General features: G+C 40.5%; 1 protein-coding gene across 1 annotated transcript; it reads left to right on the top strand.

Annotated features, from left to right (window-relative positions):
• The first annotated feature begins 2,242 nt into the window (after positions 1–2,242).
• LOC109010322 (brefeldin A-inhibited guanine nucleotide-exchange protein 2) lies at positions 2,243–19,384 on the top strand. Its single transcript, XM_018991122.2, has 11 exons — positions 2,243–3,654; positions 5,227–5,544; positions 5,730–6,075; positions 6,181–6,603; positions 6,699–6,991; positions 7,524–7,797; positions 8,499–9,004; positions 9,116–9,437; positions 9,591–9,969; positions 10,144–10,808; positions 18,416–19,384. The coding sequence occupies exons 1-11, from the start codon at positions 2,477–2,479 to the stop codon at positions 19,025–19,027; spliced, it is 5,316 nt and encodes a 1,771-aa protein (XP_018846667.1). The 5' UTR covers positions 2,243–2,476; the 3' UTR covers positions 19,028–19,384.
• The last annotated feature ends 300 nt before the right edge of the window (positions 19,385–19,684 follow it).

Here is a 19,684-nt window from a genome sequence, read left to right as displayed (position 1 = left end):
AGTAGCTTGACAAAACTACTAAAATCATCAGTAACAAGCTAGATACATATGATGCTCATTAAACATAAATACAACAATAAATATAAAGAACACAATAACAAATTTCTTGTTGAAAACTATTTTGTGTTGGTTTTTGTTATTGCCTTGATTTGGTGGCGACTGGCTCACCAAATTCCAAATAGATTTTTGCATAGAAAATAGGCAACATTAGAGAGGCTTTCAAAAAAGAAAAAGATAAAAAGAAAGTGACCCATCTCCATTTTGTTTCCTTTTTGTGTTTTCATCTCATTTTTCATAACAAATACAAAAAGAAAGTACCTTGCATTATGCAGCTGTCATTTCAGCCATAGAACTTGGGCTAACTTTTAATTAAAAGTTTAGGTAAAAGATAACACAACAAGAAATATTATGAAAACCCTTTCAAAATTTATCAATAATGAAACATCATGTTGATATTTTAGACATTGACAAACTTGAGTTAATTGATTTTTCTTTCCAACCTTTTGTCAAACGCGTTGTGAGCAACTCTGTTTAACTGCAACAACAACACACCTTACATTTTTGTTAGCCCAAATTGAACACGCAAACACCCCCACAACATAGAGAGATAAAAATTGATAGCAACTTCAGAAATTCTTGATGAACGCTTGTCTTGAATATGAAGGCAAACATAAACTTGAAAAAGAAAACGAAAACCAATTTTTGGTTAAATATATTCCTTCATTTCTCATAACCAAACAATGAAAAACGAAAATGAGAATCCATACAACACTCGTCCAAAACAACAGCCTGATATTTAATTTTTCTGCTCATTTATATATATCTCATCAAGCAAACAATAAAAGAGATATCGATCAAATGTCAGGACATTTGAGAGAGATCGATAGTGTTGCAAACTTGTAAATACAAACATACGTTTTTGCTGGAATATTTAAAAAAAAAAACCCAAAAAACAGATTTATAAACATAGAAACTCAGATCTACAAGCACAGAAATTCAGATCTACAAACACATAAACTTAAATATAGCCAAGGTGGGAAACAGAGGAAATACCCACTAAATATGACAACACAAACAAAACCTCGACAATAAATTAGAGGACCGAAATAAATAAATCAAATAAGGTGGGAAAAAGAAAGGGGATAAGATAGACTCTTTATTGTGCTATAGGACGGCGAAGCGTACAAGGTTGTTGATCTCGGCGCTATTTTGAGAACCTTTGCAGTCGTGAACCCCTCCAAGCTTCATCTTTATGAGTTGGTTGTCGATGAACCTGGATACTGTGTCATGATGGGTCCGTGCTAATGACTCTAAAGAGAGAGAGACGATCGAGACTGAAGAGTGGGAGAAAATGGCTTAGGGTTTTGGCCAAAGAGAGCAAGAAAGAGAGTAAGGATATCACCTGGAGGCTGGGAGTCTGGGACGTTTCGACTTGACCTAATCATAATTTTGTTTAAATGGTGCGGTTACGTGTAACCCGCATGGCCAAACCGGATCCGTGTCCAGATCCTGGCGGTTACAAATTTATTCTAATCATATAGTAATAATCTGGGCGGTTAACCACTTGAATCTGTCGAATATCCGATTTTCAGATCGAACTAGATAAAAATTCGGTCTGAATGCACAACCTTACTTGATTTATTAAAAAAATTTAAAATTTAAATATATACAAATCAAATTTTATCGCGCTAATAAATGCATGCGATATATAGTAGAAGTTCGCTTGAACATTTGTTATTGGAAAATATAAAATGTACTTAAGAAAAATTTATAAAATATTTAATTTTTTACATATCAGTTATTGATATGTTAAAAATTATAAAATTTTAAATTTTAAAAATAAACTAATAAAATAAATTTTGTAAATAAAATTATAACTCTCGCATATTTCATATATCTACCTCACCTGCATTTAACAGCTTTTAACGGATATTAATCAGGTTTTCTATCTTCATGATTTCCCAAATTCGTCCAGTCATTTTCAAGATTCGAAATCTTCACCTCAACTCCGATCAACAGCTACTCACACTACTATTATAAATTCTTCCTACCTTAATTACCCAAACCACCCCTTTCATATCCAACGTTGTCAGAGTTGCATGTATACTACATAAAGGTTGAGGAAAGAAAGATAGGGGTATTTAAGTCAATTGGGATACGAAATCGGACTGATAAAGAAAATGAAAATCCCAAATCCGATCTAAATCTCAACCCATCTTCGTAGAAGCGGAAGCTCACTCTCCTTTCTCAACACCCCCCCTCTCAACACCCCCCCGGTTTCCTTCTTTCCTTGAGAGTTCGATGCACCCAGAACAGTCGCATCCAATAAACTCGCCGCCGGCTCGGTGAGTCAGCCCGCTGCTATCACTCGTAGGGCTAACAGTCTCGCCTACGGAACTTCAACGAGGGATAAACCCTCCCATTTCGTACTGACCCCAGATCTGAGAGCTCCCCCCCTCAATCTCCGAATTCGGGAATGGCTTCTTCGGAAGCCGATTCCCGGCTAAGCCAGGTCATCTCCCCAGCCCTCGACAAGATCATCAAGAACGCCTCGTGGCGCAAGCACTCCAAGCTCGCCCACGAGTGCAAATCCGTTCTCGAAAAGCTCTCTTCCCCTTCGAAGAACGAGACCGAGAGCGAGAGAGAGCCTGATTCCTTCGGCCCAGGCCCGCTTCACGACGGCGGGAGCATCGAGTTCTCCCTCTCCGACTCCGAGTCAATTCTCAGCCCACTCATCAACGCCGCCAATTCTGGTGTCCTCAAAATCGCTGATCCCGCCGTCGATTGCATCCAGAAACTAATTGCCTATGGCTACCTCCGCGGCGAGGCCGACCCCACCGGCGGTGATGAGGCAAAGCTCTTAACCAGCCTGATCGAGTCCGTGTGCAAATGCCACGATTTGGGCGACGACCAGATGGAATTGCTCGTTCTCAAGACGCTCTTATCGGCGGTAACATCGATTTCGCTGCGAATTCACGGTGATTGCTTGCTTCAGATCGTGAAGACGTGCTATGATATCTACTTGGGGAGCAAAAACATGGTGAACCAGACGACGGCCAAGGCGTCGCTGATTCAAATGCTGGTGATCGTGTTCCGGAGAATGGAGGCGGACTCTTCGACGGTGCCGATTCAGCCAATTGTGGTCGCCGAACTGATGGAACCGGCGGAGAAATCCGATGCGGATGGGTCGATGACAATGTTCGTGCAAGGTTTTATAACGAAGATCATGCAGGACATTGACGGAGTTCTGAATCCTGTTACGCCAGGGAAGGTATCGTTGAGTGGTCATGACGGGGCGTTCGAGACAACGACGGTTGAGACGACGAACCCGGCGGATTTGTTGGATTCAACGGATAAGGATATGTTGGACGCCAAGTATTGGGAGATCAGTATGTATAAGACGGCGTTGGAGGGAAGGAAGGGTGAGTTGGCGGATGGGGAGGGGGAGAGGGATGAGGATTTGGAGGTTCAGATCGGGAATAAGTTGCGGAGGGACGCCTTCTTGGTGTTCCGGGCACTTTGCAAGTTGTCGATGAAGACGCCTCCCAAGGAGGCGCTGGCGGATCCCCAGTTGATGAGGGGGAAGATTGTGGCTTTGGAATTGTTGAAGATTTTGTTGGAAAACGCCGGGGCTGTGTTTAGGACTAGTGATAGGTATCTCTCTCTCTGCCGCTCTCTCGCATGCACACACGCACATGTTGCGTCCGGGGCCTCTTTTTGTCATCGTGTTTGTGTTAAAGCTACACTTGTGCTCTTTCAGCATTTCTTCTGGATGCGTAAATATGAATTAATGCTGGATAGACAAAATATGTAGTTCTGTAGCTAAATTAGAACTTCACGGTTTTCAGTTAATATAGATGAAAAAGTACCCACTCTATAATTTGAAAACGGAATGTTCTATTTTTAACGTGTCTTTTCATTATTTTAACTCGGTATTGTCAGCTTGGTCTCTCAGGTGCATAATGAATTGTGTGGAAATAATTATTGGCACGAGAGATTAAATTGGGAAGTGTGGGGTACTGGGGTCCTATTTCGGGGTGGGCAAGGAATAGGTTAGTTACAGGAAATCGTAGTAGCTGGTAGGAGATATGGAGGATAGTAGCGAGACATAGGCAAAATGTGGATCTTTTTAGCAGTATAGCACGTTAACGATTCCTATGGTTTTATAAAAAAAAATCCAGTGGAGAAAATTCAAATGGAGTTAGATTTGGTGTTTGGTGGGATTATTATGCATCTGATGTATTTGATATCCTTGGTGCTGAGCCTTGTTTTGGCAGTCGTCGGCTCTAGAATGAAGTATGCATTTATGGTACTAGGATTGGCTTCCTAGCGTATGCACTTATGGTACTAGGATTGGCTTCCTATTGTATATCATTTGCTGCATAAGAAACTGTGCTTTGTGTAGATAGATATAACTTCTTGTTTCAAGACAGCCTTGATAACTGTGGTACCGTTTGCTGCTCTTCCTATGCAGTCTAGACTCACTTCATGTGGAAAATTTAGTCTTGCGCACATCACAAACTTCTTTTTAAAGGTTCACAACACATGATTTTATTTTTTTTATAAATGTCTGGGCTGGTAAATTCGAATTTTATTAGTTATTATGACCTCGGGCTTGGTCTGTTTCCTGTAAATGGTGAATGCTAATGATGTGCCCCACCAAAAAATTACAAGTTTCTAAGGTATAATCTTTGCATTGTACACAAGAATTCAAAGAAGTAGTCTACTCCATCTTGTTTATTTCCTGGATTGTCCTGCTGCTTATACTTTTGGGCAGAACCACTTTTGGAAAAAATCAATTGGACTTTGTTTTGTACATCTCTTGGCTAGATACTTGGTTTAGGCATTATCAAATGATGGGGGCAGGGTTGCTTTACAAACAGACCTGTACAAATCTAGCATTTCTTATCAGCTATGCCATACTTGGTAGGCAGTTAGTTAATTAGATTCACACATGCATTCTATCAAGATTTAGCTATATGGCTTGCTGAACCACATTTGGGTTCTTTCTTTTCTTCATTGGCTCACATGTTTGAATATTTGTAGGTCTGCAAGTCTTGCTCTGATTTCTTTTATGTGTAAGCACGTTTCATTACTTTAGTTGCCTTTGCTGAAAAGTAACTCTCTTTTCTATTGCTTTCTCACATTTGTATTTTTTGTGTTTTTCCCAATTAGTGACGTTTCTATTGTGAAATTTGTGTCCTTAATATGTTTGTGGTGAAACAGGTTTTTAGGTGCCATTAAGCAATACTTGTGTCTGTCATTGTTGAAGAACAGCGCGTCGACTCTTATGATCGTTTTCCAGCTTTCTTGCTCCATTTTCATTAGTCTGGTGTCAAGATTTAGAGCTGGATTGAAAGCAGAAATTGGAGTATTTTTTCCTATGATTGTTCTGAGAGTTTTAGAAAATGTTGTTCAACCTAATTTTCAGCAGAAGATGATCGTGCTTCGGTTTCTTGAGAAGCTCTGTGTTGACTCACAAATTTTGGTGGACATATTTATTAATTATGATTGTGATGTTAATTCGTCAAACATATTTGAGAGGTATGTTCTGTTTCATCCTGCAAAATTCATACTTTTCAATATAATGGTACAAAAGCATGTCCAATGTAACAACAGAGCTCATTGCTACATTCTCATGCTTTCTCTTGATGTTTTGAGAATGATTGACTTGGTTATGAAGTTAACATTGTATGTATTCTTCTTTTTGTTTTTGCTGATCTTCCCAGAATGGTCAATGGACTTCTTAAAACTGCACAAGGTGTCCCTCCTGGTGTAACCACCACACTGTTGCCACCGCAGGAGGTGACCATGAAACTTGAAGCTATGAAGTGCTTGGTGGCGATTTTGAGATCAATGGGAGATTGGATGAATAAACAGTTGCGTATTCCAGATCCTCATTCCACTAAGAAGTTTGAATCAGCTGACAACAGCCCTGAACCTGGAAGTCTGCCCATCGCAAATGGGAATGTGGACGAAGCTGTTGAAGGGTCAGATTCTCATTCTGAAGCTTCCAGTGAGGCTTCTGATGTTTTGACGATTGAGCAACGACGAGCTTACAAGCTGGAACTTCAGGTAAGTTAATTTGTGATGTTTGGGCCCTGGGGCACAAGCAGATCTCTCTTTTGGCCCCTTACTGTTGGCTATTTTCTATTGAATCTCATGTACATTTTGTGGCAGGAAGGTATATCTCTTTTTAATCGGAAACCTAAGAAGGGGATCGAATTTCTTATCAATGCAAGCAAGGTGGCCAACTCACCTGAGGGAATAGCATCTTTTCTTAGAAACGCATCTGGTTTGAACAAGACTTTGATAGGTGATTATCTAGGAGAAAGGGAAGAGTTACCACTGAAAGTGATGCACTCCTACGTGGATTCCTTTGAATTTCAAGGTATGGAGTTTGATGAGGCAATCAGGGCCTTTCTTCAAGGCTTTAGGTTGCCTGGTGAGGCCCAGAAGATTGATCGAATCATGGAGAAGTTTGCAGAGCGTTACTGCAAATGTAATCCAAAGGCATTTACAAGTGCTGACACAGCCTATGTCCTTGCTTACTCTGTGATAATGCTCAATACTGATGCTCATAATGCTATGGTGAAGAACAAGGTGTGTTCACATTTTCCATCTGATATAGTCATATTCTTCATACAGCATGCTAATAGAGCCCCTCTCTCTGTCTCTCCTGACATTAAAATATGCAGATGTCAGCTGATGATTTTATCAGGAATAATCGCGGCATAGATGATGGAAAAGATTTACCCGACGAGTACCTGAGGTCACTCTTTGAACGGATATCCAGAAATGAGATAAAAATGAAAGAGGATGATTTGGCTCCACAACAGAAACAGTCTGTGAACTCAAATAGACTTCTTGGCTTGGATGGTATACTGAATATAGTGATCCGTAAGCGTGGAGAAGACAAATATATGGAGAGCAGTGACGATCTAATCAGGCACATGCAAGAACAATTCAAAGAAAAAGCTCGGAAATCTGAGTAAGAGGGACTTGTTTTTTTCTTATGCTCCAACTGTCTGGTGCTTTACCAAATGTTTGCCAGTGCATACAACTAAACTCCTGTGAAACCAAATATTAGGATCTTGTTTTGAAAAATACTGTTTTTTGCACTGATTTTTCTAGGGAATATATCCTTGAAACCATTGGATCATATTACTTTTCTGCTGTCACGTCAGTGGTGTTGCTTCAAGTAGTCAATAAATGGTCAATGTCTGAGTTGGCTTCACGTATTATGCTACTCTATTTTTCTCATCAAGACTTTCCTTTTTGAACAAGCTAATAAAAATGTGTAGATAGTCAAACATTTGAAATGGACCTGACTCAGAGGGAGGAAAATCCCTGTGGGATACATATATGCTTTTCATATAGTCTCTTGTTTGGCTGTTTCGTTATTCTAGTTACCTGGAATTTAAACTTGGATTATGCAGATTGTGAAGTGTGGCTTAATGCAATCTGAAGGAAACGATCTTTTAGTTTTTCTTCTTGATATGTACTTGCTGGGTGATTTGTAGGTCAGCTTATTATGCAGCAACGGACGTGGTGATCCTTCGGTTCATGATTGAGGCGTGCTGGGCTCCTATGTTGGCTGCCTTCAGTGTTCCACTTGACCAGAGTGATGATGAAGTGGTAATAGCTATGTGCCTTGAAGGCTTCCGGTATGCTGTCCATGTTACTGCTGTGATGTCCATGAAGACTCATAGAGATGCTTTTGTGACTTCCCTAGCAAAGTTTACCTCTCTCCACTCTCCTACTGATATCAAGCAGAAAAACATAGATGCGATTAAGGTTGGTGGGGCCATTCTATAATGGATTTAATAAGCAAAAAGTTATGATGGTTGATGACCCTATTAGAGTTTTACAATGTATAAGAGATTTTGTTACTGTAATTTATTTCTGTTTTTTGGGATATAAATTTCATTAACCCATTGTTACCATTCACGTAGGTTTTATTTGACATGAATATACTCGTGCTGGGTTCTTGTGTCTACTTTAGTATACTAAGTATCATAATTTTGGGACTCTCTCTCTCTCTCCCTGTGTGTGTGCACACCCTTCTTCTTGAGTCAGTTGGTGGAACTTCTTTCAAGTCATCACACTTAATGTGTCATCTGATCAACTCCAATGCTGCTGCTAGAAAAGTACCAAAATCTTTGTGAACAGATTTATTCACTTGAACATTAGGTTTGAAACCTTGCTTCATCTTTGTTGTCGAAGTCTCTTTATAGCCTTCTGGTTCACTTTCACTAAAGGATAGTGTAGAAATAAGAAAACAATCCATAGGTTACTGATAAAGAAAGAAAGAAGAAAACAATCATAGGTTTTCTTAATCGATTGAGTGTAATGGGACTTCTGATGCCTACATCTCATATGAAAGTGTATCGATAACATTTGTAATATATTTTCCAATAATGACAACAAATTTTTGAAGATTATGCAAATGTCACTTGTGGGCCTGACTGTGTGTTTGGCATCTATATTGTTAATAGGCAATAGTAACAATCGCAGATGAGGATGGGAATTACTTGCAAGAAGCTTGGGAGCATATCTTGACATGTGTTTCTAGGTTTGAGCATCTACATCTCTTGGGAGAAGGTGCTCCTCCAGATGCAACGTTTTTTGCTTTTCCTCAGAATGAGTCAGAAAAATCAAAACAAGCCAAGTCCACCATCCTTCCTGTTTTGAAAAAAAAGGGACCTGGGAGGATTCAGTATGCGGCTTCTGCTGTGATGAGGGGTTCCTATGATAGTGCTGGTATTGGCGGCAATGCCTCTGGGGTGGTCACTTCTGAACAAGTGAACAATTTAGTCTCCAATTTGAACATGTTAGAACAAGTTGGGAGCTCTGAAATGAATCGCATATTCACACGGAGCCAAAAGTTGAACAGTGAGGCAATAATAGACTTTGTCAAGGCCCTTTGCAAGGTCTCTATGGAGGAATTGCGATCTGCATCTGATCCACGAGTTTTCAGCCTTACCAAGATTGTTGAGATTGCGTATGTATTGCCCTACTTCCTCTTGTTCCTCCTTGAGCATATCATATTCACGTTCTCATGATTTATTGGTATCTACTGTATAACTTTACCCGTTTTGTGTCCCTATAACAGGCACTATAACATGAACCGCATCAGGCTTGTGTGGTCAAGCATCTGGCACGTGCTCTCTGATTTCTTTGTAACCATTGGCTGCTCTGAAAACCTTTCTATTGCTATATTTGCAATGGATTCTTTACGCCAGTTGTCAATGAAATTCTTAGACCGAGAAGAACTGGCTAACTATAATTTTCAAAATGAATTCATGAAGCCTTTTGTCATTGTAATGCGCAAGAGTAGTGCTGTTGAAATCAGAGAGTTAATCATTAGATGTGTCTCGCAAATGGTGTTATCTCGCGTCAACAATGTTAAATCAGGATGGAAAAGCATGTTCATGGTATCGAATTTATCCATCATATGTTACCTATAAAATTGAACTTCAGTCCTTAATAATTTTCTTTGGACGTTATTTTTCTTATTGACATGATTTGATGAACTATTCTGCTCGACGTAGTCTTAATGCCTATTGTTATTATGTAACTTGATTCAGGTCTTCACAACTGCGGCTTATGACGACCACAAAAACATTGTGCTATTGGCATTTGAAATTATTGAGAAAATTGTGCGAGACTACTTCCCACACATTACCGAGACTGAAACCACCACCTTTACAGACTGTGTGAATTGCCTGATTGCCTTCACTAATAACAGATTCAACAAAGACATTAGCCTTAATGCTATTGCTTTTCTTCGGTTCTGTGCAACAAAACTTGCAGAAGGAGATCTTGGCTCTTCAAGGAATAAAGATAAGGAAGCTTCTGCTAAACTATCTCCATCTTCACCTCAAAAAGGAAAAGATGGTAAACAAGATAACAGTGAGATGGGCGATAAGGACAATCATGTTTATTTCTGGTTCCCTTTGTTGGCTGGTAAGGAAGCTGCATAAGTTGTTGGTTCTCTTGAAACTAACCATTTCCATTTGCTTTATTCAACCCAAAACCCATAGAAAATTGTTCTTTCTTATTTTTTTGTTAGTAGAACTGTTCAATTTTGATACGAACACAGTTGTCAAAATTTGAATTATGAGCCTTCTCTTTGTGCAGGTTTGTCAGAACTTAGCTTTGACCCTAGGCCTGAAATCAGGAAGAGTGCCTTGCAAGTTCTATTTGATACTTTACGCAATCATGGTCATCATTTCTCACTTTCTTTGTGGGAACGAGTGTTTGAATCAGTTCTATTTCCAATATTTGACTATGTGAGGCATGCTATTGATCCTTCTGGGGGGAACTCACCAGGGCAGGGAACTGATAGTGATACAGTTGAGCTTGATCAAGATGCATGGCTCTATGAGACATGCACGTTGGCCCTCCAACTAGTTGTAGATCTTTTTGTCAAATTTTATAACACTGTCAATCCACTTTTGAGAAAAGTGCTGATGCTTCTTGTGAGCTTTATTAAACGTCCTCACCAAAGCCTTGCTGGTATTGGTATTGCTGCATTTGTCCGTTTGATGAGTAATGCTGGTGATCTATTCTCCGAAGAAAAGTGGCAAGAAGTGGCTTTGACATTGAAAGAAGCAGCTAATGCAACAGTTCCTGATTTTTCTTTTATTGCCAGTGAAGGGTCTTTACCTAGAGAAACTAACGTAGAGTCTTTTGTGTCTGATGTGCCTGATGATGATGATTCAGAGAGTCTAAGGACACAACATCTCTATGCTTCTTTATCCGACGCAAAGTGCCGAGCTGCCGTTCAACTTCTATTGATTCAGGTAGAATATCTTTCTATGTTACCAATCATTTTCTATGTTACCAATCAGTACAGATGCCTTCCTACTTAAGATGAACATATGGTCATGACATGGGCTTAATCTGGCTGCCAATATATCTGTTTTGTATGATAGTGATGTTTCTATGAAACCTATAAAAAAATGTTTCTACGAAAAATCCAGCTAATGGAATTGTTTGAGTTGGCATGGTATAAACCAAACAACTAAGCACTGTTGAATCGTTGCATGCAGAACCGTGAATAAAAATTATTATTGGAAATTTTTAACTTGAAAGTTCAAGTTGCCCCAAAAACCAAAATTCTATGGAAGCAAATGATCACTTACTGAAAGAACATAGCTCAAGTCAACATCATTGACAGTCTATAAGGTTCAGTGTGAACTTCTCCCACTGTGGTCGGTTTTTCTAGAAATTGAAATTTCCATGCCGATAAAAAAAAAAATGTTTTATTTGTTTTATTGAATGTGTCATCTACTATTGATATTAATTCATAATTAAGAAGTCTTCTTCTTTTCCCTTGGCAGTTAAAAGTTTGGTAGTTTGTTTTTGTGCATGTTACATGGTAGGTACCTTTTTTTTTTTTATAGATAATAAGAGAATTTATTCCAAGTAAATAGGCGTAGCCCAAGTACACAGGAAGTATACAAGTGAGTACGCCTAAATACAAGCTAAAGCAAAACAGAACTAAGGCAAAACCTTACAAATATTCCTATCCCTTACAAGGTTCTTTACCCAAAATCTTATAGTTCTAAAGAAAAAATCCCTGAATTGGGACCATAGTACGTTTGCAATCTTCGAAACACCTCCCATTACTCTCTAACCATAAGCACCAAAACAAACACAAGGGGATCATCCTCCACACTGCTGCACTGCCTCCACATCCCATTGAACCTTGCCAGCTAGCCAAAAAGTCCACCACACGCAGAGGTATCACCCAAGCTATGCCTACCCTTGCAAAAATCTCGTTCCACAGCTTCGTCACCACCTCACAATGAAGGAAAAGATGGTTAACAGATTGCCATGTTTTTTACACATAAAACACCAATCAATCACAAAAAATCCTCTTTTCCTCAAATTATCCGTGGTTAATATTTTCTCAAGAGACATCAGCCAACAAAAAAAAATGCAACTTTACTAGGCACCCTTTCTCTCCAGATACATTTCTAGGTGTATACTTTATCACCATGACTATTTAACACCTTGTAGAAAGATCTTACTGAGAATCTGGAATTATAATCATGCACCCACAGCAGCCTATCCTCCCTATTCTGTTCGATCTTCGTATCATATAATTTTACAAAGAAATCAGCAGCTTCTCACACTTCCCAGTCCTGTAATTCTCTGGTAAATTCCACATTCCAATGCTACATATTATTAGATACCTGATAAGAGTCAGCCACTGCAGCCCCTTTGTTTCTAGCAATCCTAAAAAGATTAGGATAATCAAATTTAAGAGCTGAATCCCCGCACCAATTATCATGCCAGCAATAATATTTGTCCCGTTCCCACTTTGAAATTAGTGTTTTTGATAAAATCCCCCCATCCCAACTGAATGGACTTCCACAAACCCACCCCATACACCCCTTTTTTTTTTTTTGATCAGTAAAAAAGAGAGATATTATATATATGAATGAATAAACGTAATCCTTGTACACATGACGTATACAAAGGAACTCCTAAAAACATTCTAAAGGCTAATTAAAGACAAGAATTCCTGAACATTGTCCCCATTTAATACAATATTGGAAAACCAACACATTAGAGTGTGGAGAAAAAAATTCTTCGACTCAGTACTTGTGCGTTCCTTATCTTCAAAAACACGGGCATTCCTTTCCATCCAAATACACCACATAATACACAACAGGATCATCTTCCACACTGCTGCCACTTGATTGCAACCTTGCAGCTTTGACCAACATCCCAGCAAGTCCACCACCCGCTTAGGCATAACCCATGCAATATCAACCCTCAGAAAGATCTCATCCCATAACACCCTTGTTACCTCACAATGTAGTAATAGATGGTCCACAGATTCTCCATTCTTCTTACACAAATAGCACCAGTCCAATGCTATGCATCCTCTCTTCCTCAAGTTATCCGTGGTCAGTATCTTCCCAAGAGCTGCACTCCAAACGAAGAAAGCTACTCTAGGGGGCACACGAGCCCTCCAAATATTCTTCTAAGGGAACGGAGTAATCTCAAGTCGTGTTGTCAAGATGCTATAATACGCCTTGACTGTACATAACTTATGGTTATTAGACCTCTATTTCAAACTATCTCGCTGGAATCTCCGTGGAATATAATAAGCTAAAAAATTCTGAAACAATAGATAATTCCCAATCATGTAGGTCCCTATTAAAAAGGATATTCCACAGATGCATTCCATTAGAGAATATACGCACATCAGCCACTGAAACTTCCCTATCAGCTGCAATGGAATATAAGGTCGGAAAAACTCTTTCCAAAGCCTGGACTCCACACCACACATCCCTCCAAAATTTGATGTGACTGCCCTCGCCAACTACGAAGCGAACTTGATTTACAAAACCTGGCCACCCCTTCCTTATATACTTCCATAAACCCACCCCATAGCCCCCACTTACTTCCTTAGAGCACCACCCACCCCAATCTACCCCATATCTAGCATCAATAGTATCCCTCCACAATGACCCCTCCTCCAGATGATATCTCCATAACCATTTTCCCAATAAAGCTTTATTGAAAATTCTCAAATTACAGACACCCAACCCCCCATTCACAACTGGGGCGCATACAGTCTCTCATCTAACCAAATGGAATTTCTTCTCCTCTCCATTCCACCCCATAGGAACGCCCTAAAGAGTTTCTCCACCCTATTCACCACCCTTACTGGCATAGGAAACAAAGATAAAAAATACGTTGGGAGATTACTAAGAGTACTCTTGATAAGCGTGAGACGACCCCCCTTCGATAAGTACACTCGTTTCCAACCAGCCAGTCTTTTCTCTATCTTCTCCACTATCCCATCCCATATAGCTTTATTCTTGAAAGATGCTCCCAAGGGAAGACCCAAGTATTTCATTGGAAAAGAGGCCACCTTACAATCCAAGAGACTAGCTAACCTGAGAATATTAGGAACTGCCCCCACAGGAATCATCTCAGACTTGCCCAGATTCACCTTTAGCCCCGACACTGCCTCAAAACAAAGTAACAATGCTCTTAACGTTTGGATCTGGCTACTCTTTGCTTCACAGAAAACTAATGTATCATCTGCAAAGAGAAGATGTGATATGGTGATAGTGCCAACCTCACCATTACCCACCTGAAAACCGGATAAGAAACCTCCCCCAACTGCAGCCTGCACCATCCTACTCAAAGCCTCCATAACTATGACAAATAAAAGAGGAGATAAATGATCTCCCTGTCGAAGGCCTCTTGAACTAGCAAAAAAACCAGCAGGTGTACCATTAACCAAAACTGAGAAACGGGCGGTAGAAATACACTGACGCATCCATGCAATCCACCTAATCCCAAAGCCACATCTCTCAAGCACATATAAGAGGAATTCCCAATTCACATGGTCATAAGCCTTTTCCATGTCAAGCTTGCACAAAACACCTGAACCTCCCTCCCTTATCTTGTAATCCAAGCATTCATTTGCAATAAGTACTGAGTCAATAATTTGTCTCCCACGAATAAAAGCGTTCTGGGACTTGGAGATAATATGTTCTAACGCCGGGCTAAGCCGGTTAGCAAGGACCTTCGAGATTATCTTATACACACTACTAACCAGGCTTATCGGCCGAAAATCTTCAATAGACGAAGCCCCATTTTTCTTAGGAATAAGAGCAATAAAGGATGTATTGATGGATTTTTCAAACTTCTGAAAGGCATGAAATTCGTGGAAAACCTGCATAACATCATCTTTTACAATATCCCAACAAGTTTGGAAGAACCCCATTGAAAAACCATCCGGCCCCGGCGCTTTATCCTTTGCCATGCCAGCTATGACCTTGTGGATCTCTTCTTCAACAAAAGGTCTCTCCATATTACTCACACTCTGCGAATCAATTTCCTCAAAATGCAAAGCATCAAGCTTCGGCCTCCAACTAACTGATTCCGAGAGAAGAGACTCATAATACTGTACTATGTGATTTTCAAGCTCAAAAGGAGAAGATATCACCTGAGAGCCTGATTGAAGTGACTCTATGACATTGTTCCGTCGATGTGAATTAGCCACTTTGTGAAAAAATTTCGTACATCTGTCACCTTCTTTCAACCAAAGTGTCCTAGATTTTTGACGTCATGAGATCTCCTCCGATAGCAAGACCCTTTCCAAATTGGCCATAACCGCTCCCTTCCTCAATAACACCTCCTCCGTATTATCTCCCAAAAGCTCTTTATTCTCAAGTTCCTGCAGTTCCTCCAATAGTGAAATCTTTTGGTTGTCAATATGACCAAACACCTCCAAATTCCACTTCTTCAAGTCTTGTTTCAATGTCTTCAACTTACTTGCCAAAATGTAACTTGGAGTACCGACAAACTGATATGAAGACCACCAACCACTAACCCTCTCTACAAACCCATCTGCTGTTAACCACATATTTTCTAACTTGAAATACCGTCGTCTCCTATGAATACCCCCACAATCCAAAAGGATAGGATAATGATCAGAACTGACTCGAGCTAATCTTCTCTGGCTTGCTTCCGGATATTTAGCTTCCCATGAAAGAGATACTAAGGAGACGTTTGGATTCGCAGGACATCTCAGCTCATCTCAACTTATCTCAACTCATCTCACTACTATTCATTACTATTCAGCATCTTTAACTCACAAATCTCACTACTATTCACAACTCATCTCATTACTATTCACAATCTCAACTCATCTCAACTCATCTTCGAATCCAAACGTTTCCTAAGAATCTATCCAGTCTCGACCAAACCCGCCCATTTGACCAAGTGAATTTACCCCCTACTAAAGGGAGATCCATAAAATCTAGATCAAATATGAACTCGTTGAATTCCTCCATGGCCAAAGAATGACGACAGTGTCCTGACCGCTCACTAGGAAACCGAATAGTATTAAAATCACCCCCAATGCACCACGGCACCTCCCATAAGGAGTATACTCCCGCCAACTCCTCCCACAACCTTCTCCTGTCCCGATCCACGTTAGGACCGTAGGAACCTGCAAATGCCCATTCCCATCCATCATCCACATTTTTAAATAAAGTCGCAACCGTAAACTCTCCAACACATTCCTCAATCATCTCAACCACTTTTTTATCCCACATACGCAATACTCCTCCAGAGGCTCCTAAAGAGGCCAGATAAGTCCAACCTACATATGAACACCCCCATAAACCGCGCACGAATTTCCTATCAATAAAACGTCTCTTTGTTTCTTGCAAACACACCACATCACCCTTCCACAACCGCAATAAAGCTTTGATTCGGAGGCGCTTATTACGATCATTAAGCCCCCGGACATTCCATGATAAAATCTTAGGCTTCATAAACCACTATGTTACCCCTCCCCCTCGACCGATCCCTTCCACCACTCCCTTCTTTCACATCATAATTAATAGAGCAAGTTAACTTTTTAAGCTCCCTATCCCGCTTGGAGGCTGACTTTGAATGGCTAGCCTCAAGTGCTACAAGGAGGGCCTTAAATTGTTCTTCGTACCCTCCAAACGAAATCCCAATGACCTCCTGAATTTCCTCTACTTTTTTGAAAACCCACTTTGACGAAGAACTCCCATAATTACTGGGTGGGAGTGTGCACAAGGGTGTTACAGTGACCCCCTCTTCAGTATTACTGACTGAAGCAAATAAAGCCAATTCCGAGCCACCTACAACTTCTGATTCGACCCTAGGTTCCCCTACATACCCCACAGAAACATCAACACTTGGTTCCACTGTGTACCCCTCAGAAACAACCAACCCCTGTTCCAACGAAACTGCAGAACCTCCCTCCCCTACACACAACTGTTTCTGAGCCTCCTCCAACCCCAACCCGTGAACCATCGATAGACAAAACCCACTCGTAGGCTCCTCTTGAACTCTAGGAGCCCTCAGAAGGGAGAGCCCATGCTCCGGCAAGTGAGACTGCACAAAAACCGCTGCTGTCCCTTCGTCCACCTCACACGACAGCTTCTGTGGCTCCTCCACTGACAACCTACAACACGACGACGTAGGAATAGTGGGTATCGGCCCTGGCTTAGTCGAAACCATGCCTTCCTCGATAACCTCCCGGCGAGGTACCTGAACCGGCTCACCCTGAAGCTCCTCGAGGGCGGTCGGAAGTTTCTGTGCCGGTACCGTAGCCATTCCGGCAAGTATCGGCGTCCCGGGAAGTTGCGCAAGGCACTGACCCGAAATATCGGGTGGTACCCGAGTCGCCTTCCAAACCAGCTTTGGACCCGCAACCTGACCCGGCCCCTTGGCCCTTTCCCCCTTCGCCAACCCAGCGAGCTTCCCATCCCAGCCCAGCTTTCCCCCACCCCTTTTACTTCATTAGAACAACAATTCCCCCACATCCTCCCATATTTAACATCCACAATCTGCCTCCATAATGCATTACTCTCTTTGTTGTACCTCCAAAGCCACTTCCCAAGAAGAGCTTTATTGAAAAGCTTTAAATTTCACATGCCCAATCCTCCACATGACACCGGGATACAAACCTTATTCCAACTCACCAACTGAAAATTAAAGTATCATCGATTCATCTGCGAAGAGTAAATGTGAAACAGTAATGCTGCCCCGTGAGACATCACCCACCATGAAACCCGACACATAACCCCCTTCCACAGCCGCTTCAATCATACGACTCAAGGCATCCATAACTAAGACAAATAGGAAAGGAGATAAAGGGTAGATACTAAGACATGGTAGATACTGTCCCATCAAATTATTACATGCCTTTGAATTTCATCTTAAGTACTATATTTCCATTTGAGGTTCTGGTTGATCTGTAGCGGAAGATATGCTTTTCCCATCAAATTATTCTTCCCCTTTTAAAGATTTCCCCCCTTGCGAGTAAAAAATACTAATTTTGGAACTTTCAAAAAGGGAAAACAGTCATGTGGAAGTTTTACTAAATTACATTGAGAGTAAACATTTTTAGTACTTTAGATCATGAATTAGCCTTGGATATGAATTAGTTTTGCTCATCTTAATTTAGACTAGAGGATGAGTTGGCATAAGGTCTGGTTTGAATTTGGATGAAGCAATACCCTAATTGAAATAGTGGATGTGGATCTTCTGTTGGTTCTTTAACTCTATTATTCACTGCATGCACTATAAAGAGCAAGTAGCACAACAATTCCATTAATGAAAGTTTTATAAATTGGCCTGGTTCGACAAAACATCTCTACTTATTTTATTAGATATTGAAAACCACATTTTTTATTAATTTACCAGACATCAATGAGACTGTAAAGATGACACTGAAAACTTGGAAAGATTACCATGTTATTCTTTTTTTATTTTCAACTTCATATTTTCTAAAATTTAATGAAGAGAATAACTGTATGTTTTTTCCATAGTATAGTTGCCCATTTGGCAAAGCTTAACAATTATGTGTGCGATGTTGTATCAAAATTTGCAGGCGGTGATGGAAATCTATAATATGTATCGGTCAAAACTTTCAGCAAAAACCACCTTAATCCTGTTCGATGCCTTGCGTGATGTGGCAACCCACGCTCACAAGATCAATGGCAATACCACACTGCGATCAAAGCTTCAAGAGTTTGGCTCTATGACCCAAATGCAAGACCCTCCATTGTTACGGCTAGAGAATGAGTCTTACCAAACTTGCTTCACATTCTTACAGAATCTTATACTGGATAGGCCCCCAGGTTATGATGAGGCCCAGGTGGAGTCCTTCCTTATTGACCTTTGCCAGGAGATCTTACAGTTTTATATTGAAACTTCTCAGTCGGGAACAATATCTGACTCATCCCTTGGGCATGCTCCCCATTGGCAAATTCCTTTAGGTTCTGGGAAACGAAGAGAATTGGCTGCACGTGCACCTCTTATTGTTGCCACTCTCCAGGCTATATGTAGTCTGGGAGAGAGTTCATTCGAGAAGAACTTGGGTCGGTTCTTCCCCCTACTTGCAAACTTGATAAGTTGTGAACATGGGTCAAATGAGGTCCAGGTAGCTCTCAGTGATATGCTTAGCTCGGCAGTGGGTCCTATTCTGCTCCGGTCTTGTTGATTTTAGTGAGATAGCAGCACACCCTTTGTTTTAAGATGTATGATATTGTTATCCAAGCCTTGTAGTTCTATATTTTCCTTATATATCTTTCATTTTGTGATAATTGTTATCGGAAATATAGATTCATAGTGTATGAGTTAGCCCTGGTTTTCGGATTGGCTTGTGCTTCTGAACCTCCTGTAGTTTATTCAGGGGTGCGGCTTCCTCCATATAGATTGATAGATTTTTTCACTGAGTTTTGATGTTGTATGATAGTCAAATTTATCTTTTGACAACGAGACTCCCAAAGCAATAATTTCGTGTAAAGAAGTTTCCATTCAGATCTGCCTATAATATATTGTGTATTTTCGTGCAAAAGCCTCATTCCTATTTCTGTTGCAAGAGAATGAATAACGATGCCTCTCTACACGTACAGGTCAGTCTACTTTTGACGAAAGTAAATAACAAGGCTTGAAAAAGAGAGCATATTTATTCCAGGATGGTTTATTAAACATCAGGATTATTAAAAAATAAAGTTGTTTTTTTTTTCTTAACCCAGTCTGGTGGGAGCGTGGGCTCGGTTGGAGCAGTGGAATGAACCGAAACAACTTGGACCTTCCAAGGAGTTGGAAAATACAAATGGGCCCAGCTTATACCAGCCCTGAAAGGTTGAAATCG

This window comes from Juglans regia, chromosome 7 (genome assembly GCF_001411555.2).
Source record: "Juglans regia cultivar Chandler chromosome 7, Walnut 2.0, whole genome shotgun sequence".
Lineage (NCBI taxonomy): Eukaryota > Viridiplantae > Streptophyta > Magnoliopsida > Fagales > Juglandaceae > Juglans > Juglans regia.
Note: the sequence above shows the minus strand (reverse complement) of the source record. Positions and strands in the feature narration are given on the sequence as shown.